Source organism: Thermobia domestica, chromosome 11, assembly GCF_964235325.1.
Source record: "Thermobia domestica chromosome 11, izTheDome1.hap1.1, whole genome shotgun sequence".
In the NCBI taxonomy this organism is placed as follows: Eukaryota; Metazoa; Arthropoda; class Insecta; order Zygentoma; family Lepismatidae; genus Thermobia; species Thermobia domestica.
Genome location: NC_137464.1, coordinates 257,965,278 through 257,988,153, shown reverse-complemented (window position 1 = coordinate 257,988,153; position 22,876 = coordinate 257,965,278). Strand labels below are relative to the sequence as shown.

General features: G+C 34.0%; 1 protein-coding gene across 4 annotated transcripts in view; it reads left to right on the top strand.

Annotated features, from left to right (window-relative positions):
* ckn (CRK like proto-oncogene, adaptor protein) overlaps positions 1-22,876 on the top strand; it is a 580,084-nt gene that overhangs the window by 515,868 nt on the left and 41,340 nt on the right. For all 4 annotated transcript variants that reach the window (XM_081732142.1, XM_081732141.1, XM_081732139.1 and 1 more), the window contains exons 6-8: positions 3,708-3,818; positions 8,789-8,890; positions 15,975-16,223. In XM_081732142.1, coding sequence (XP_081588268.1) covers positions 3,708-3,818; positions 8,789-8,890; positions 15,975-16,223 — 462 coding nt within the window. The remainder of the gene's footprint in view (positions 1-3,707; positions 3,819-8,788; positions 8,891-15,974; positions 16,224-22,876) is intronic.

Below are 22,876 nucleotides of genomic sequence, written 5' to 3'. Positions count from 1 at the left end.
CACAAGAGGTAAGCACTCTACCACTGAGCCACCGTGCTTACCACCGACCGTTTCTGTTAAGAGGATTTATTTAGTATCACTAAATGTGATTAATAGTAACTTTTTGAATATTGATTTTTTTTAAAATATATCAAATCATTCTGACGCTACACATGAAAGGAGTTTCAAGCAACAATTTTGGCGAGGACAATTCAGTTACGTTTAAGAGGGGATGGAAATATTGTTGTTCAAATTAGTGTTAACAAGGATTAAAAATAATTGTGAGAACAATGACGCTAATGTGGAGTTCAAAACTGAAGAATACTAGATGAGTTTACAACTATATATTATTGTTATTATTATTAGTAGTATTATACATGTTCCTACAATAATCATGTGCCTAACGAATATACGATAATTTTAAAGACTAAAATCGATAATTTTGCCCTCTAAGGTTGGCAACTTTGGATGTAGCAATGTGGCTTTAGTACAGAATGAACTATGACTGAAAACATGCGCAGTAATACAGAATAATTAAAATTATCAATTAAAGAGAACTTCTCCATTATAATATAAAATGAAATGAAATCTTTGAGTTTTGCGCCCCACGATTGTGCCGGTTAGGCTAAAGGAGACGGTGAAGATGAGAAATGAATGAAATGATGGAATGAAGAAAGTGGGAGAACCCCGAGAAAACCCACGCACACGGTGTTTGTCCACCACAAACTTCACTTGGCGGAGGCTAGGATCGAACCCGGGACCCCAAGCACCAGAGGTGAACGCTCTACCACTGAGCCGCCGCGGCCCACTCCATTATAATATATGTCATTCAGTGACCTATTTAGCATTTTGTTTCGGGGGCTATGCACAACACAGGGAAGCAACTGGTGACAATTGCCCACCTGAGTTTGAGAATAAAATATATTTTAATCGATAGTCTACTAATATACCAGGAAAAAATGTGAAACTCGCATGTTGGTGGAGGATATTACCCCCTTCCCAAGCAAATCCGAAACTAAACAATGTAAATATTCCTTTGCTATAATAGCTGAAGTCCCGTTATGTTGATATCTGTGTAAGTTGGTGTGGAACACCAGTTTCGTTTATCAGCTCCTCTTAGTTTAGGTGTTACTAACGACGACACCAACTTGAATCACAACTAACAACGGTCGAAAGTATGATAGAAGAAACGAAAGAAAGTAACAACTAAGAAAAAGAAACAGAAGAGTAGAATGGACGAAAGAAAGAAAAAAACAACGCAGTTCTTACATGAAATGAAGTACAGACAAATATAGTATAATTTCTGAACAAAGAGCATAAGAAAATGGAAAGTCAATGAAATTCTTAGAAATGGTACTAAGGATTATTATTGTATATGAAATGCGAAAAACTAACAAATTTATTTGGGGGGATGGATTTTGCCCGATACCCACCTAAATACGCCGCTGGTGTGATCGTACCTGGTATGTGCAAATACAAGAATGTTTTGATATTTCTTTAGTTAATACGAAAAGAAGATATTTTTAGTTCATTTGTTTAATAAAATGAACAAACTTGTCTTTAAATGCTCATCTTGACACATTTTGTAACTTGTAAGCGTAAAGATTTCTTAAAAAGGGGGATTTGTTTCGAGAAAGTTGTTTTGTCCGTTATTTCTTGAGGATATAATAAAACCGGTTAAAGGTTTATTATAATGCATTGGCGTTTTCAATAAAACAATAACTTGTTTTGACCCAGAAACTCTGTATCAAGAAGGTTTAGATGTGAATCGTTTTCTCGCGTGCTGCAAAACTAGATCAAACGAGCGAATCAGTTTAATACGAAGGTTTTTTAGATTAAATGAATCAATCAATTGAGTACAGAGAGGCTTCTTTTAGATCTTGAAATGTAAGTGCTCTGTAGCTTGTATCTGGCCTTAATGAGAGCGCCACAATTTCAGAACATAACAAGGAAAATCAAACACGTTTGTAATTGGAAACTCTTCCAGATTGCATGTGAAATAAATTCGTTTATTTATTTTGATTTCAATTACTGATATGGCCATTACCACTCGTCTAGCTTTTTTTCTTCTTTCTTTCTTTGCTGTATGCGATGTACTAAATAAACTGTAATGGAATTGTGAATGGTAATGGAATGCAGAATCACTTTATACGGACAATTTTACGATCATCTGATAAAATTTTGTTGGTTAGCTTACTGATAATTGGTAATCAGAGTCGAATCTGACATTATTATTATCAGATGATACTAGAACAGTGGTTCTCAATCACGACCCTCAATTTATCACTTCTTGCCAGCGACCCCTTTTATAATTTCTGGTTTGTAATAAGCTTGTGTGGGATTTTTAATATACATATTGCGGAGATCTCACGATATCCATCTATTTCTTTAATAGTGGAATCCATCTGTTGTATGTAGTGGATACAATAACTTCCCTAAAAGCGAATGGATTGAAACCAAATTTGGTCAGTTCATTCATATTACAAATATCAAATCCAATCCATCATACTGTTTCAAAATGGAGGCCGTTTGAAAATTTTAAAACTTCATAATTCCCTTAATTTTAAGTCATATAATAATAAAATAAAGTGATTTCTAAGTTTGGTTAGAAAATCTTGGACAGTTATTAAAAAAAAAAGTTATTGAGTATTTTTAATGGCTTGATAATATGCGTCACTAAGATTGCACCGGACATTGCCACACTAGTGAAATCACACCATACTCAAATATCTCATTAGCTGTCAATTTTAATTGTATTTCAATATGTAAGTTTTGTTGTATTTGTATTTTTCCGGTATTTCAATATGCAATTCTTATTAGTGTGATATCGTACCTCTTTTATTCAAATTGATTTTTACATAATTATGCACTTGTTGAAAGTATTTATGAAAATTAAATTAAATTTTTGAGTTTTACGTCCCACGTTTATGCCGGCTAGGCTAAAGGAAACGGTGATGATGAGAAATGGATGATTTAGTGGATGAAGAAAGTGGGAGGAAACGGGAGAACCGCGAGGAAACCCATGCACACGGTATTTGTCCACCACGAAGTTCACTTGGCGGAAGTAGGGTTTGAACCGGGACCCCGTGCACCAGAGGTGAACGCTCTACTACTGAGCCACCACGACCCCCTTTGGAAGTATTTAGTAGGCCTATTTTTTGTTGTTCTTAGCAGTATGTATAAAAATAAAAATATATGTTTATCAGAACAAAATTCAAAATAGTATTTAAAATGATTTTTCGGTATTAGATTCTAATTGTATTTATCTCCTCTGCTTATCTTCGCGAGCCCCGAGGGGTCGCGACTCCCAGATTGAGAAACCCTGTATTAGAACATATAACCACCAATCAGTGACGGCGCCAGCTTTAATTTCTTGCGGGAGGGGCAAAGACTTTTGGGGGATGCAGGTATTTTTTTGTTGACCTGCATTACAGTGTAAGATGTCTGGAAGGCACTCGGCGGTCAGATGATGCCACCAGGGGCGCGCACGTCCTTTGTTCCCCCCTCCCACTGTAGCCTTGTCACTGCCACCAATTATTTTACCAGAAGATGTTAGGAATTCTCCTTGGCGAAGTGTCCTCTTTGATTACTATTACAACTTGTTAAACTAGTCAAAATTTGAAATACTCAGTACATTTTTTAGATCTGTATTGTAAATTCTATATTTGTTTTTTCTTACGCATTCCTTAATGTGTGCTAATAAAATTTAATTTCTGTTTCTTTCATAGGACCAGGACATTATTCACGCTTGGCTGATGGATTTTCATTTTGAAGAATATTTTCCTCTGTTCGCATCGGCTGGTTACGATATGCCCACTATATCACGGATGACACCAGAGGCAAGTTTACCACTTGAAATTATTAAATCCACTCAGAGTTTTTTTTTTTTTTTCAAAACCTTCGGTGTGTGTGAACCGAGCTCATTACAGCTTGCTGTAACTTGAAGAAAACCACGTCGTGTTTAGTTCACTGAAATGTGAAATTAAAGTCTGGTCTTAATTATATTTTCATAAAAAAATTTTAAAAAAATATATAGATGGATGTTCACTTTTGCTCATGACTGTACACTATTATACTTTATTTAAGAGAAGTATAGACAAAATATTACCGTAAAATAGCAAGGTTGCGTACACTATTTACAATAACTTTTATTACAGTCACTGGCATATTGATAAAAATTGAACACTTCTTAACAGGGGCGTCATTTAGGGGGACAGAAAGAGGCAATTGTCCCTTCGCCCAAGAGTTTGAAGAATACATATACTTTGATTGTCTACTAATAATCTAGTACAAAAGTGAAACCCTTATGCCGATGGTGATCTTGTTTCCCCTCAAGCAAAGTCTGAAATGACGCCCCTGCTTCCAGGTTTAACTCGTACTGGAAGTGTTTCAGCGGGAAATTTTCATCATCTTCAGTGCTTACTTTAATGAACTTCTGCGGTGCTCGAAGTACTAAAGTTTTGAAGAACCTTCTTCCCTTCTTAATGACTGTTCTTCCTGCAGGAATACTGGTACATAAATAGTTGCTCTACGGGATTGTAAACACGGATGCCGAAGCTCCCTCCCCCCCCCAAAAAAAATCTTCAATCTCCGAAGATCTGGTTAAAATCTTAAGTTGAATTTTTCTCGGATATCTGACAACAAAACACATACTTAAATGCCTTCTACCTCCCTCTCCGCACACAGCTCCACCTTCGAAGTTATATAGAAATCAGTGCCGCTAATTCTAACACCTCTTTATTCCAATATGGCGTATTATGAAACTAATTTCTATCGTTTCTAAATGAATGTGCCAATAAACCAGATGTTAAGAAATTCATAAATTTCACCTAGTGTGCAGCTAGCAGTATTATTTTTTTTTTTAAAAAAAAAAAAAAAACTTCATTCTATCATAAGCGTCGTAGAATTTTGTTGAAGTAAGCACTGAAAATGGCGAAAATTTCTCACTGAAACGTTTGTAATACGACTTAGACGTATAAATTTTCAGGAAGTGTTGAACTTTTCATTAATTCTGTATTATTATTAATATGTGTCCTATTGTTTCATTAAGTATATTCGCTGGTAGTTATTTAAATACATTGTTGATCATTTAAAGGGACTGCATCCATTTCTTCTATACTTGTATTCGGCATTTGTCTAAAATTAAATTAAATTTTAATTAAAAGTATGGAATCAGCATAATAATAATAATAATAATAATAATAATAATAATAATAATAATAATAATAATAATAAAGTTTACGATAGTGGTTGAAATATGAATCATTAAATTCACTAAGATCGACTCTGTTGAATTATTTAATCGATTAAGTCTAGCCTTCAACTTTCAGATATTAAAAATTGTAAGAGTAACTGCTCAACAAGACGAAGCTAGTTATAGTAACTTATATTGTTATTACCTTTCATTTATGCATACAAATCTAACTTAGCTTTATACAGTATGAATAACCTCCACTTGTTTACAGAAGTAAATTTCTTTATTACATTACAATCCACTGTTATAACACACTTTAATATTAAACTTTAGTCTCAAATATTTCATCCATTTTCTTATGATATACGGAAAAAATACGAGGGGAGGCAGAATGTTCTTACTCTTACCATAGAGATTAGCAATTGGGCCACGAACGCGTCCTTCTATACATGGGCGGCCCAAAAGTAGGTATACACCCCTGCATTGATCAAGTATAACATTCTAGCTTATGGGTTTATTTGCTTCGGCTGTTCTGGGGTTAAGGTATAAATAAAAAGGTTCTAAGAACAAATAATAAAGAAACTAAATCTATTTGATGGATAACAATAAGGGATTATATAAAATACAGTGAGCTGATCAGTACAGGACCTACTTTTGAGCCACCCTATATTCATCTCGTATTGCCTTACATTTCTCATATGTGTGGATCAATCTGTGAAATCGTCTGCGGAATCGGAGGCAAACCAGGTTTCCATCATATTAGTGACTTCCTCATCACTTAAAAAAAAAAAAAAAAAAAAACCGCTACTCTGCAAACATTTTTTAATATTTGGAAGAAGAAAGTAATCAGATGGAACCAAGTTGGCTAATATGGTTGGAGAGTGGGGCCAAAGTTTCGTAGCCACATTGGCCCATAAAAATTGTCCGCTAGCACCAACACCCTTTTCGTGATCAATCCTCATGTCTTTAGTTCAATAACATCCCGTAGCTTTTTTTGTAAGAAATTAGTCAATATCACACAGTTATGGTCCCAAAATATGAACATGACCTTGTTACATGAATTTTGTATCTTATCCTTTTTACAGATGGTGGACCTTATTATTGTTTGGTTTCAGGGCCAGACACACAGCATTCATCCATAGTCACTAATGTGTTTGCAGAAACATCCTTGTCATTATAGTATGATATTTTTTGGAAAGATGTCAACAATCGGAGAACCCACCTTACTTACTGCTTTGGGTATTATTGTGTCATGTATTATTATGTGAACGGATCCCCTACTAATGATCACCTCTCTAGCGAAACAATGAATAGAGACACCTCTATCTTGAATCACTAGCTGATCAACTTTTGCCCCACGCTTAGGTCCGTAGCTGTTGAGGGACGATCTCCTTTTGGGTCATCCTGTGGACATGTAGGACCACATTTGAATCCTCTCTTCCAGCGTTTCAGTGTATCATAAGATGGGCATTTGTTACCGTACACAGTCGCTGTCTCTTCGTATATCATTTGTGCCGATTTTCCTTGAAAATGGAGAAACCTAATCCCAGCTCGGTATTCGATTTTGTCCAGCGTACTCTCGCGGCTTAGTTTTCTGGTTGTAACACCGATTCAACTGGACCTGTAAAGACACAAATTAGCATACATATTAGTGAAATTGCGCATTTTTTTTTCTATCACATCTCTTCATGGCGAAGATAAGAACTTTTTGAGCCATCCTCCTAAGACATAATTAACTTTTTATTTTTTTTTTTTTAAGTGTCTCCTAGCTAAGCAACTCTGTTTTCTGCTCATACTTACAACCTCTTTTGTTTAAACTTTGAACACAATTCGACAGAAAAAAATAACGGAAAAATAAATAATACAGGGTGGCCCAAAAGTAGGTATACAGTCCCGTACTAATCAGCTCACTGTATTTTTAGATCATTTCTTATTGTTATCAAACAAGTAGACCTAGTTTTTTATTATTTGTTCTTAATGTCTTTTTACTTACAACTTAAGCCCGGAACAGTCGAAGCAAATACATCCATAAATTAGAATGTTATACAGGTACTTGATCAATGCAGGAGTGCATACCTACGTTTGGGCCACCCTGTATAGTAAAATTTGGGGGATAAAATCAAAATACAATCTTCAGATTTGTATATTGTGTATTTGTAATTCTGTGTACTCGTTTCGTGCTTGTAAAGATATGTGTTAATGATATAACTTTACAGTATGCGGTTATATAATGCTATACTATAAAACTCTCTCATGTGCACTTGAAATAGTCCAGTCCCTCGAAAACAATAATGCATCCTGCGCCTATGAACGTAGAAGTGTAATATATATATACTAATGGGGCAATGAATTACTGGGTATGTACTTTCTGCTTGTTAAGAATATTAAAACGAATTAAAATAATAGACATTTTCACAAAGTAATGTTCATATATAATATATAATGTATGTGTTTTATGTAATAGGTCAGTCTGACGTGATTACAATGGTAATGTGAAATGCATTAAGAATTCTTGTCCACACGTTTTTTGCAATATAATTACATTTCTTTTTTTTTTTTCACGTGCATAATTTTTATTTTTAATTACGTAATTGCTAGCATGTATCTTGTCCATCAGTGTAGAACATGTGCGACCCGAAAGGAGGAAAGAAAAAGTAAATTCTCTGTGGAAGAGATAATCATATGTTAGTGCTTTTGTACATTGTGGACGATAAGACAGTGAGCATTGTTAGCCATTTGTAATTAACTGTTTGGATAGATGTATCAGTCACCCCCTTTTTTTCCAGGGGCGTCATTTACGGGGGGCAGGAAGGGGCAATTGCCTTCCCCCAAAGACTTTGAGGAGCACATATACTTTAATTAATTGTATAATAATATACTAGTACAAAACATGAAAGTCTTATGTCGATGGTGCTCTTGCCCCTCCCCCCAAGCGAAGTCTGAAATGACGCCCCTGTTTTCTTCTTATACTAGATGCTGCTAGGATAGGAGTAAACTGTAAATTAAAAAGATGTATGTTCTCCAATGAGCGATCAACTTACAGGCAAAAAACAATACTTGAATCTAATATTTTGTTTTTATAGTATTTTCAACAGTGGCGGATCTAGCCTGGAGCCAAGTAGGCCTAACCCCCCGTTTTTTGAACGACAAAAATAATTAAAGCTATTATTTATATGTTTTTGGATCAAAAGATCCAATATATTTTAATCAAAAATTTTCATGTAGGCCTTATATCTGCAGAACTACATGTAGTGTAGCCAAACCCAGACTATCACTTAACTAAGTATAATGTGCTTATTCTGTAGAAAATAGCAAAACTTGATTTAGGGACAGTTCAAAAATTTTGTGATCCACAAACTAATTATTGGCCAAGTTCGCGATCTTTTGATCCATTTTTGGTTTTCCCCTCAAATTCTTGTTTGTTTAATATATACACAATTGTACTTGAGTGTTGTGTGAAAATATTTTCAAGAGCCACTCGTGTTCTCTTCTTCAGTCACTTGATGAGCAAAGAACACCAAAATCCAAGAACTCATATAGTCTAACTGCATTTCATTTTTTTTCCTTTTTTGTGATTATTTTCAAACATTATATACATTTTTTTCTTTATTACAGGATTTAACAGCCATAGGAATTAAGAAACCAAATCATAGGAAAAAGTTAAAAGCAGAAATAGCACAACTTAATATATCAGACGGTCTCCCTGATTATATACCCGTAAGTAGTCTGGTTTCGCATAAATTAGTCGTATTGTGTATAAATTTGAGCATATTTTTTCTTCATATTTGTACTTTTTCAGCGAGTTGTTTATACATTATCACTCTATGGTTTATTCTGTTATTACCTTGTGGGATGATTTTTTTTTTTTTTTTTTTTTTAACCATGTTTGAAATCCATATTCAGGGTTTGTGTGATAAAACTCTTCCCTTCCATATGTAAATATTTAATACACTCAGAGAAACGAGAAAGCTGAAAATTGAGGGAAATTAATTAAATTTCGGTAGTAATTTGCAAATTAGTATTTTTGTATCGAATTAAATTCTGCTCTCAAAGTTATTCTAACTGACGTAAAATAAACGGATACTTCTGGTTGATGTGAAAAGTTTAAATTTGGCATGATTGTAACTTTTCAGGGCTAATCCACAGGAAAATTGCCAAAAGTGAATATTTTTAATTTTTAGGAAGTCTAAAGGGTGTATGAGAACATTCCCCATATTACTTTTTTTGACCTATAATCTCATATTTTAGGTACTTTGAATTGGAATAAAAACTTGAAAAATGGTATGTTTGTACATTTTCATTACTGTTACCTAAGTAAATCACCAAAAATAAAAATTTCCAACTTTAATATTGGCTGTATGGGGAACTGAAAAATCTTTCCAATGTTATTTATATGGGACATTTTCTATACCCCAAAATGTTTAGGCATTTTCGACAGGATTAGAATAATGAAAATTTGATCTGATTGTAGCCTTCCGGGACTGACCCACAGGAAAATTGCGAAAAGTGAATATTTTTAGGTTTTTGTCCTTCACTACGCTTGTCTTGGTCATTTTCTTATGGACTTATTGGCAGACGCTTGTGCCCCTAACTCTGTGAAATCTCTTATTTCTCTCATTATATCCTCTTTTCTCTTTCGTTATTTGTAAGCCAAAGCTGGGGGTGGGGCTTTTCATGACTTGACTTTAAATTTCTTATCTCAGGTCTCATATATATATATATATATATATATATATATATATATATATATATATATATATATAATTGTTTTTTAAAGCTGAAATGCAAATATAATTAGTTAATACAATTATAATACAATAACCAAACAAGACAAGACAATTACATACTACTACAACACAAGACCAATTACAAATATTACATAACAACACAAAACAACAACTGGTTTCGGTGGAAACTTTTCGAAAACACACACACACACACAAAAAAAATATATATTTCTGTGGAAACGGAATCGGTTTCCGGAGAACAAAACACTATTTTGGTCAGAAATAGAACACAATTTGAAAAAAAAAAAAAAAAAAAACGGTTTTGAAGAAAACAAACCTGTTTCGGTGAAAAACCGAACCGGTTTTTGGAGAAACCGAAACCGTTTTTTCTTGAGAATTTTCAAAACCGGTTTTTGTGCCCACCACTAATTGAAATAAGAAAAGAAACGTGAAATTTGGTAGAATTATGGGTTTAACCCTTAACGAGTTTTCGTTACCATTTGGCTACACATGTTTTGATCTTGCTTATTGCGTTTGAAGACTATTATTTTTAGGTATTGTTCCTTGTGGTTATTTGTGTACATGCTTTCCGCGATCCAGAGAAGCTATTGCCACCTTGTGACAACTCTGGTAAATTTTACGCGGAAGGTAGTCTGTGGATATATTATTTTGCAAGCAGTGCCGGAAACAGACAGAAAAGATAGTGAACCGTTAAGGGTTAAGAGGTGCGAGGCCGTAAGCTGAATAAACGCGTGGGCCAGGAGGCAAAACTCCCAGCTGGGCCAAATTCAGGAAATGTTAAGAGCAAATGCACGAAATTCACTATTGATGCAAAGGCTGATTCATAATAGACTCGAAATCATAGGCCGAGCAAACGCGAGTGGCTGGGGGTGGAGCCTTCAGCTAGCCAAAGGCTTGTTTACCACATATAATTGCAATATAGCTTATTATTATTATTATTATTATTATTATTATTATTATTATTATTATTATTATTATTATTATTATTATTATTATTATTATTATTATTATTATTATTATAATGAATTGTTATTCCGAAAATTTTTGAGAAAATAAACTATAAATATGTTTACAACAAAGTAAAGTATGAAATTGATATCAATCAACATGGGTATATAAGTTGCAAGTCTGTAACAACTAATTTGGTAAATCGAATGCATAATGTGTTTTCAGCGATTCGTAAAGGTAGTCCGATAGATGCTGTTTATTCAATCTTTGCCAAAACATTTGACAAATTGCCTCATAATTTATTAGTAAATTGAAGATATATAATCTACCTATCAGTCAGCGGCGTGCCGTCAAGGGGACTAGGGGACTAGGCTAGTCCCCTGGCATTTTAATTAAAGCATATTGTGATAAATATATATCAAAGAAAACGAAAACATTGTTTGTATTTCTCTATTTTTGTAAAATAACACTAGTTCAATTGTTCTGACAACTTTAGTCAGCGCCCGTGTGCTGGACGCGACAGCAAGGTGCAGATCGGAAACGCTCGGGTTTTAATCGGCTTTTCTCGGGGAAGGGAACAGGGTCCAGCCAGCTAGTCCTCATATTATGTTGTGTAAGCTCTAAGCACGGGCGTTCTGTCGTAAGCGAATTTAATGCTCGTTTGCTTTTTACAGTTAATAGTTTTAACGCAATTAAACTTACAGTATTAATCTTGACACTTTAAGAGATCTAGTGAAGTGTGAACTTTTTAGATTATCAATATATTTTGAAAATGACTCAAAGAATAAAGTATGGAAGGGGACTCGTTTGAGAAACCGAGTCCCTTGCAGCAAAGCGATGGCGCAAGCAGTGATATTACTTCAATTGATACAGGAGACAGTAGGGGTGAAGATCGGCCGTTTCAGTGTTGTATTCTGGACCAATTATTCATGGTATCATTTGGATTCCTTAATTTTCAAGAAAAGCAACAAATAATAACCAGTGGTAGAACAACTTTAAGCATTTCCATTCAGACAAAACTAAAAAATTATATACATAATATCAAAACGGATTATTTTGCTTCTTCAAAATAATTAACTGCATGTAAAACAAGAAACAAACTGTATTGCTGGCCTTGTATTCTGTTCCACATAGAAAAAGGACGTGTGGAATAATGATGGCTTTTGTGACATGAACAATTTTCATAAACCCAAGTTGCGCCATGAAAACTGTTATTCACACCTGTCCACAATAACTAAATTGAAAACTTTCGGGAAACCAGAATTGATTTTCAATTGAGCGAGCAATGCAGAAGTTGATTCAAACCGAGAACTAACGAACCGATTGATTTATGCCTCTTGTTTTATGGCTAAACAAGAGCTATCATTTAGAGGTCATAACGAACAGGAAGATTCTGTCAATTAGGGAAACTATATTGAAATAATTCAGTTACTTTTTAAGTAAGATACTAAATGGACTTGCAGGGGCGCCCGAAGAAAATGTTCTAGGGAGGGCCCCATCTCCATGGATGCTATGTTGCGTCTGGTATTTCTGGTATTTAATATACGTGGTTTGCTATATTACGTATACATTTTCGTGAGCCAGAGGAAGGTCCATGTTGACTTGTCATCTTCACAGCACAGGAGTGTTTAAAGGAACATCAAACATGATTCAGAATTATATTATTAAATGTGTTGGTGACGTAATTCTGGATAATATTAAGTCAGAAATAAACAATACACTTTTTACAGCAATAGTGTTGGACAAAACTACGGACATTGCAAAGATCTCTCAACATTCAATCGGTACGTGAAAGACGGCAATATTCATGAAAGATTTATTTGTTTTGCGGATGTTACTAGTGATTGCACTGCGACTGCTCTAAGTGCAGGGGTGAATCCAGGCGGGGCGAGCAGGGCGATTGCCCCCCGCAGAAGAGGAAACTTTCTTATTTTATATATATATAACCCATCCCAAAGTTTGGAGCTCTTAAAAGTAGTAGTATAACAACCAATCGCCCCCCTCCCAGAAATCGGTCCTGGATCTGCCCCTGTCTAAGTGAGCATGCTTCCCAAGTCCTCTCTCACTTTAATTGTAAGCAAAAGCTTGTAGCACTAGGCTATGGATGGAGCTGCCACATTTTCTGGACATTTGAACGGTTTACAATCTTTTGTGAAAAGGTGTTTAAGTGCACTCACCATACACTGCTATGCTCACAGACTCAATGTCGTTGATCCACAGTCTGTTAATCACATCAAGGAATGTAATATATATATATATATATATATGTATATATATATATATATATATATATATATATATATATATATATATATATATATATATATATATATATATATATATATATATATATATATATTTAGAATAAGTGGCATTCCAAATTTCTTTTCATATTCATCGAAACGCTGTAACGCGCTTGCTGAATCAGAAGTAACTAAGCGATTTCCAACAGTTGCCAATATAAGATGGAATTACAATTCCAGAATTGTGCATGCAGTAAATGAAAATCAAATACAACTCTTACGGTGTTCTGAGAACATTGTAGAGGATTCAGATAATTGCAACACCGAAGCTTTCATGACTACAAAAAAAAAAAAAAAAAAAAAAAAAAAAAAAAAAAAAAAAAGTTACCATTGAAGGATTTCGATTTTACATTTCTACTAAAAGTTTTCAGTCATTTTTTTTTCGCGCACGAATACACTATTCACCGTTCTTTAAAGTAAAACCTTGGATGTGAAATATTGCATTCAAAAAGTACAAAAGATGGTATCTCAACTTAGAAATGCAAGAAACGATTTTGAAAAGACTTATAGAAAAGTAGAATTAGATGACAACGGGAACCTTCTAATAAAAGACGTAGACTAAAGTAGAAGACTCAACAGACCCAAAAATTAAATATATGTGCGTCTCTTCAATGACATTATTGATACTGTGATTGAACAAATGGAGGTGAGATTTCAAGATCTCATTTAGTTACAATTTCTTGAGCTGTTAGATTTAAAGAATTTTCAGTGCTTCAAATCTCGATTTCCTGATTGTTTGTTTTTGACCCTTAAATCAAGTTACAGGAGTTTTTTTTTTTTTTTTTAACAATTTGCGGAGTGAATTAATATATGTTTACAGATTCTTAGATTTTTTAAATAAAACTGTAATTGAAATTATCCATTTCTTGAAAGAAAGAGTCTTGGTAGAAGAAGCGTTTACAGAAACATATAAATTATGTTGTTTGGTGTCAACAATACTAGTCAGGACCTCCACTGCACAGCACACATTCTCTTCGAACCTAGTCCCCTGTGAGAAAAGTCACCGCACGCCACTGCTATCAGTATTATTAATTGGTTAACTTCATAATGAAATAGTAGGAAATTTATGGTAAAGTATAAAGGTAGTCTTTCCTCTACCTACAGTTTCACTTATGGGGTGCCTCAAGGCTCCAACCTGGGTCCTTTATTCTTTCTTTTGTGTATTAATGATATCTCTGAGAATTTAACATCTAAGTTTCTATTACATGCAGACGATATACAGATTTTTAATGTAATTGAGTCTATTCAGGATCAATTTTCTTGCAAAGTAATATATAAATAGTCAAATAATTTGAAAATTTTCTTCCTTTTGAATTTTAGTAAAATTTACTTACTTACTTCTTTCTTACTTTTTTTTTCTTTCTTTTCTGTCTGTCTTCAAGTGAGGGTTTATTTCGTCAGGTGCCGACCTAGGTTCCCGTCGCCTGTATCACTTCAGCTTTGTTTGTTTTGTTATATAAGAATTTAACTGTAAAAATTGATGAAAATGATAAGTGATGATGTAAGATAGCAGATGAATCTCGATCCTTATGAAACTCGTGTCCGTATGCTACGGAACCTGAAAACAAGTAAATAAGCTACTGTCATCATCTTCAGTCTTCAAAATTATCTGGTACTTATTCCTTGGTACTATTTGTCAATTAACTGCAAACGTAATATAAATTTATCGCATAAATCTATTAGGAACATCAAAGAACAAACGAACAAAATATTTTGCAGAATAAAATCGTAGTAAAAGAGAAAGAGAGACAAGGAAGAGTTTATAAGTAGTGAAAGGTTTATTTTAGACAGGAATAAGTATAATACGAGGAGAATTCAAAAAGTAAAGGAACTAGAGAAAAGGTACATTTATTCTAATGATAGAGAACTGAAACGTACATTATTTTTCTACATAATCTCCCTGCAGTTCAACGCACTTTTCCCGTCGTTTCACAAATGTTTTGATTCCGTCGTTAAAAAAAAAAAAAAAAAAAAAAAGTTTTTCGGTTGCACCTGTAACCAATTTTGCACCGCATCAATGATTTCTGCATCGCTGAACCATGACGTGATATGTAAAGTATTGGCGATTTCGTCCACTGTGATTTGCCAGTTTTCTATCACCACACCCTCAGTGACGTTCAAATTGTGCTCAGTTGTTGACGTCGATGGCCTGCCTGATCTTTCCTCGTCACACATAGAAGTTCTTCTCTGTTTGAAATGCTCTCGTAAATCTCGTTTCGCGATAAACACCTGTCACAATTCTGCCCTTGCATTCGACGAATAATTTCCCGCAGGTTTAACACCTACCGCAAACAAAAAGCGAATCACTACCTTCATTTCCTCTGTGGAGCAGATCGCCAATGGAGCTGCCATATGTAACGATCTGCTACACTCCAACAACTAACACGGGAATAAGAGTGACACGTTGTATAGAATTATTGCAAATGACGCTAATTAAGTATAACTAGCAGTGCTACCAAACCCTAATGCGAGAAATTGCAAGTTCCTTTACTTTTTGACTTCCCCTCGCACGAAAAAAAAAAAAAAAAAAAACGTACATTTTCACAACCATACTTTGTAGACACTAAGAGGGTTGATCTTTATTACGTTAACAGAAGCTTGAAGAAAGATTTTAAAAATGGACGGTACTAGATGGTAAGAGGTAACATAACTAAAAATAATAGAATAAAAATTACAGTGGAAGTTAAATACAAATATTTGATAAAGCAATTGTGTTCTTGCTATAAATACGTAGTCTAAAAATTTCCTAAGTTTTCATTATGCTATATTATAAAGTATATACTATATTTATTTTTAAATTAGGGTTCTATTGAAGAATGGTTACGAATCCTAAGGTTAGAAGACTATTTGCCAGCACTGCGCCAACAGGGTTACCAAACCGTAGAAGACGTCACTCAGCTTACGTGGGAAGATCTCGAGGACATAGGAATCGTCAAATTAGGCCACCAAAAGAAGATTCTTTTGGCCATCAAACGAGTCAAAGATATTCAAGCAGGGAAGCGATTCCCGGCCGCCACAGATCCTAGACTATCTCACATGTGTCAAACTCAGGTAAGTAGGATTTGTATATTGTTGGGGAAGTGTAAAACTTCTTCATTGTTGTTTCTTTCTTCTTTTTACTTCTCCGATATTTGTTGGTTTATCAGCTGAAAATAGTGTGGCCGTAGTTGTGTTGTGGTATGCAGTTTTGACCTCTTTATTGGTTGTTGTAGCTATACCCTGTGGCGGCTTGTAATTGTATGTTTGGACTCCTTTTCTTGCTTATGCCCAACTTTTAATGTAAATATTATTATTATTATTATTATTATTATTATTATTATTATTATTATTATTATTATTATTATTATTATTATTATTATTATTATTTTAAAAAATAATACGTACTGTAGTTTCTGACTATATCCGGTTCTTTCGGAACATCCTCCACGAAAAAAGGATTGAGTAGTCATTTCCAATTGCTTCCTGTACAAGATCGGAACATTAATTTTTACTCTAAGAGTAGCGACAAAGAGAAACAGGTAGCGAAGAGGATGAAAAGGGAGAAAAGTGTAGAGAAGTGTTGCCAGTGTACCACTAGTCATGAATCTAAGAATGGGATGTATGTAAGGAAAGGGCTGTAGCAATTATTTCTAACTGGGCAATGTGTGACGTCGGAGCAGCAACACAGAAAAACAGGAAAATACAAATGAAAGGGATGTGAGGGGAGATAGGTGTAGAGAAGTGTTGTCAGTGTACGAGTAATCATGAATCTAAGAGTGGTGTATCTACAAAACCGTCACGAACATTCCTATTGGCCATTGTGAGATGGCAGTATTAACCAATACTTGAATATTTGTGTTTGCCATTGTGAAATGGCAGTATTAACCAATACTCAAACATTCCTATTTGCCATTGTAAGACGGCAGTATTAATCAATACTGCAAACATAGATATTTATGTTACGAAGCCAATAGTTTTTCAGTTTCACTGCCGTCACACAGACTACTTAAGACCTCAGCTTAAAATCCAAAAATATTTCGAAGAAAATCATAGCCATATGTATTCACAACATATCTAGCAAATGAAACCATGTTTTTCTACTTGTTTTTTTAATCCATCATTTTACTTTTTTCCTCTATCTTCAAACTTTACATGAATATTTTTTATAAAAATTTGTTGTAACAGATTTCCCAAAATTTGAAGTAAAAACAATAATTTTAATAATCTGACAAACATTGAACATGTATGTCGGTGTTGTAACATTGTTTTTTTTTTTTAATTTTCTCCTTCTTGTAATCAATAAAAAATAGGTCAGCGTTAAGTTAAAATTTACCGTTTCTTAGAAAAAAGAAAAGCTTCGGAAGTATTTTCGTAATTTTAGCCGTATTAGTATATTTATTTATTTTTTTTTTGTTTTGTTCGTTTTCTGTAGGAAAACTATTGTATAAATTGTAAATATAAATAATAATAAAAAAGAATTTATTTGTCAACATGAAAATAATAGGCTATTTGATAAATTTGCAGATAAAATATGAAACAAAAAATTTAGAACTTCTTTGGTAAGAAAAACATGAATAAATAATGAACGACAACGACATAAAGAAAAACTATAAAACGAGAATAAAATATATTTTCTGAATAAATAATATTCATACTACACATTCATGATAAAATAAAGTATGTTTACGTTAAACTTTGAAATACAATAGGCCGACTTTAGAAAATGTTATTCAAAAACTTTTTTCCATTATTTAGATGTCAGAAAAGAAAAATAAATTTCCGTAAAAAAAAAACATGTAATATCGAGGTGGGAAATGGAAATAGCATCAATGAAACAACTTGTGAAATGTATCTCTTGTTAAAGCAGTAACCTGTGTTTGTACTTTCGTAAGTGCTACCGTTTACAAAGCCTCTTGTTTCAGAATATATATAATATCACATTGCAATAAGGGATAGCAAATAATATGCTGTTTGTGCTGTTGTAGCAAATAATATGTCCTTTGATACCATAAAGTTTCTTAGAGCTGTTGGTGATTAAAACACATTTACTTCATTTTGCAGTTTGATAACTTAACCTTTGACAGTTTTTAAATAGAGCGTGTAACTGTTTACTTGCTAATCCGTAAATATGAATTATGAGTGTTAATGAGTAGTAAGGAGTAAATAATGTTAAAACTTCGTTACCCATTCCTTGCTTCGTTTCGGTAAAGAGATCTCCACCATCGTCAGTGAATCTAATACAAGCAGTTTGTAGGTAATGTTAAGAACGTCACAATTTTTTCTGCACCGTTTCAAGAGATACATCTCCATCGTCTTCAGTGAATCTATTACAAGCAGTTCACAAATAATGTTAAAATTTCTTTACTCATTTTCTGCACCGTTTTTGTAGATACATCTCCATCATCTTAAGTGAATCTATTACAAGCAGTTCTCAAATAATGTTAAAACTTCTTTACTTATTTTCTCCACCGTTTCGGTAGATACATCTCCATCATCTTCAGTGTATTTATTACAAGCATTTCACAAATAATGTTGGGGCCACGGTAGCTCAGTGGTAGAGCGTTCACCTCTGGTGATAGGGGTCCCGGGTTCGATCCCAGCCCCCGCCAAGTGAATTTTGTGGTGGACAAACACCGTGTGCGTGGGTTTTCTCGGGGTTCTCCCGTTTCCTCCCACTTTCTTCATTCCACCATTTCATTCATTACTCATCATCACCATCTCCTTCAGCCTAACCGGCATAATCGTGGGACGTAAAACTCAAAGATTTCATTTTTCACAAATAATATTAAAACTGTTTTACTCATTTTCTGCACCGTTTCGGGAGATACATCTCAATCATCTTCAGTGAATCTAATACAAGCAATGTAAAACCACGCCCAGGGATTCTAACTATTATTCTGTTTACAAGTTTCTGTAATTCCTGAATATTATTTGTATTTCGAGCTTTCGATTCCCTTTTTTAGTCTTGGTCATGGAGGATAAAAACAGAAAAAAAATAATAAAACACATGAAAGAATAAAATGGAACGGATTTACCAAGGAAAGAGCTGTGCTGGAAAACACGTTATCAAGTACACCGGTAAACATCAAAAGATGACGATGTAAGCTACAATATGGCAGAGTCGATTTGTGCGCTGTTTTCTTTGGTGAAAGATTGCCAGCTCGTGGTATTCTTTTCAATGCCAATGCAATGTTGTTTTGCCAATGCTGTGACAATTTTGTAATTACTGTTTCTCATTCATCACTTAATCATCCTTTGTCCAAATTTAATTTTCTTTCTTTTTAACTAAATAAATACATTTTCAAGTACGCGTTCATTTTCTACTTCATTTCTGGTCCCCAATAAAATTTTTGAAACTTCTATCTTGTGTTGTGTTTCTTTTAGAGGTTTTGATAGACCTGACACCGAGCTTTCTGATTTTGAGTCCCTAATATGCTCCGTGACATGCACCTTTAAATTTCTTTTGACTTTGTCTATTCAACAATGATAGCAACTTCATTATGCAACAATGATGGCAACTGCATTTCATTTAATAAATACCCAATTTTTCATTGGAATCCGTGTAATAACTCTTAAATTGGTTAATGTTCTTTTCTAAGGTTTTGGGGTTTTTTGATGCTGTACGGAAACCGTATTGGGTATAGATCTTATTCAATGCAGTTGTCAGTCTGGAATAAATAGGCAATCTCACTCATTTTTGCAGACTAGGAACAAATTATTTCTTTTTAAATGATTTAAAGTCTTACCTACGTAAAAATTTTGTTTTAAAAGTTCGACAAAAATATATGACATTTAGAAATAGACGGTAATTAAAAAATGTTTAAAAAGTATAGAAAGGAAAAAAAAACTTAATTCAAACATTATTTTGAGAAAAGTTTTAACACAACAGTAAAAGAAACAATTAATAACTTTGTTTAGTAAAATTGATGTGTAAATTCAAATGTTTTTTTTTTTTTTTTTTTTTTTTTTTTTTTTTTGAAAGATTAGTATTACAGAGGCTGTTAGATGAAGTGCCAGCTCTAATTTTTAATTTAAACATTTTATTGTTATTTTAATTGTTTATTTTATGTAGTTTTAAAAAAAGCTGTAAAAGTTTCCATTTTGTGTAAAATAGGACTAATTTCCGAACACTTCTTGCGTCTAAATTGTATAGTCATGGCGTAAGTTTAAATTCATTCTTTACTTATAATATTTTAGTATGAAAAGATATTTCCTCATCTAGTTACAAATTTATTACTTTCACCAATGTTCAAACACTTGTCACAGCGGGTGAGCAACTTGTTCAAACCTTCCTCAAAGAATCATCCCAAACAGTGAAGATAACCGTAACTCCACTGCTTTATTCAGCGTCGTCGTCACTTTCAAGTACAGGAACAAGTGGTAGTCAGTTTTGGATTGCATGCCGAATTTTTCTAAGAATTACACAGGATCGTTCCACATTGATTGTTTTCACCTCTAGATACGAAGTCAACTAGCAAAATTCCTTTCCTGTCCCAAAAACATTGTGCACATGAGGATTTGTGCTGACATTGTCGTTTTGAACTTTTGCTTTGTGAAAGATCCTGTGTGTCGCCACTCCATTGATTGTTGTTTCGATTCTGGTGGTGACATGGCGACATTAGCGCTGCTGTCACACTAGCGCCAGCGGCGACACTTGCCGGTACACTGGTGGGACGTTTCATTGAGGAAGATTTGGACAAGTTGATCACTCCCTCTGACAAGTATTTGAACATTTTTGAAAACTATATCGAAAAATAGTTTGTGTGCTGTTTCATGTAAAAATAAATTTAGCTTGTACAAACCTGCTTTAGTATTCTTTTTGGATTTTCAAAACGGTATTTACTTTCCTGGTACACCTCATATAACTATACATTCGCTCTCAAATATATATATATATATATATATATATATATATATATATATATATATATATATATATATATATATATATATATATATATATATATATATATATATATATATATATATATATTTTGTATTTTCAAAACGGTATTTACTTTCCTGATACACCTCGTATAACTATACATTCGCTCTCAAATGTTTTTTTTTTTCAAAACGGTATTTACTTTCCTGATACACCTCGTATAACTATACATTCGCTCTCAAATATTTTTTTTTTTTTTTGTTTTTTCAAAACGGTATTTACTTTCCTGATACAGCTCGTATAACTATACATTCGCTCTCAATTTTTTTTTTTTTTTTGAATCTAAGTAAATATAATTCCAATCGGAATAGCCTAAAATTATTAGAAATTAAAATTGTAAAGTAGATGAAAAACAAAAGAAAGACAAATCTAGTAGAAATTTATTTTAAAATATTAGAAATGTATGAAAATCAAATACGAGGGCCAGTCAAAAAGTAAAAAAATTCCCACAATTCAGTTGTAGCTCTTTATTACTACAATATAAGTACACATTTACTTACTCATCTTCAAAGTTGGCATTTTTTGGAACACACACACGTATTTGTTCCATCGCTTCTGCAATTGCTGGAAACATCGACAAAAAAGTCCCTTTTGCTATCTTCCGAAGTTCAGTCGACGCGTTAGTTTTGATCTCTTCTACGTCGGCGAAAAAAGCCCATTTTTTTTACCGCTTTGGGAAGAGCCTAACATCCGATGGTGGTAGACTGTTTCTAAGGTCATGAAACTCTCTGAATCATATTTTCTCCAATTTGCACATTATACCCTGGCGCGTGAACGATGATTTCTTACAGCTTTGCACAGTGTCACGGCGAGCGAGCAAAAGACAGCACGTCAACCAACCTAAGGCTCAGAACCTGTCGCGTCTCTATGGTAACCACTGCACATTGCCAAACTTTCACTCACCCCCTCCCGCCCTCAACGAGGAAGCAGACGATTCTCCCCTTGCGCGAGAAGCACATGGCAACACCGCACTCCTCAGTCATCCTCGCGAGCTGAGCTGTCAGAAATCATTGTTGTATAATTTGATGTTTGTGCGTTGCCCGATCTGTGAAATTTTCACCAACTGATTACCACACATTCCTGCATTCAGCTACACTGCTCGTACACTGGCTGTTAAGAGTCTTCATCCCGGCGAAATTAAAATACCGCTAATTTTACAGTAATTATGTGATATCTTCAAATAGATAAAAGATAATCGAAATGTGGAACAAGAGCGCCCTAGACAATATTATTTTACATGAGAAACCGTTATCACGACTCACTTATCTGCTTTCGATTTCGAGCCATTTTGAAAATCGGCATTTATTTTCGCGTTTCTAAACAGCTGAAAACGGAAAGCCACTAGGTGACTTGTGATAACGGTACCTCACGCAAAATAATATTGTCTAGGGCGGTCTTGTTCCATATTTCAATTATCTTTTATCTATTTGAAGATATCACATAATTACTGTAAAATTAGCGGTATTTTAATTTCGCCGGGATGAAGACTCTTAAGACGTGTTTACACTTGTTAAATTCAGAATTATGCAACTTAAGAACCGTACTGCATAAGATTCATTGTGATTGCTTCACAAATATCAGAACTACAGCATCATTCGGGGAAGTTTTTGACTGCTCCTCCCTACAGCTGTAAAGTATATGTAAAATGGCTAAAGCGTGTGGTCCGGAGTGTGACTACCGGAGGGAAGGGGGGGCGGACTTCTCTCGAATACAAACCTGGCTAGTGTTTCGGAACGCATTTTAAACTGAAAATTTTGTCTTATATAACCTCGATTCTGAA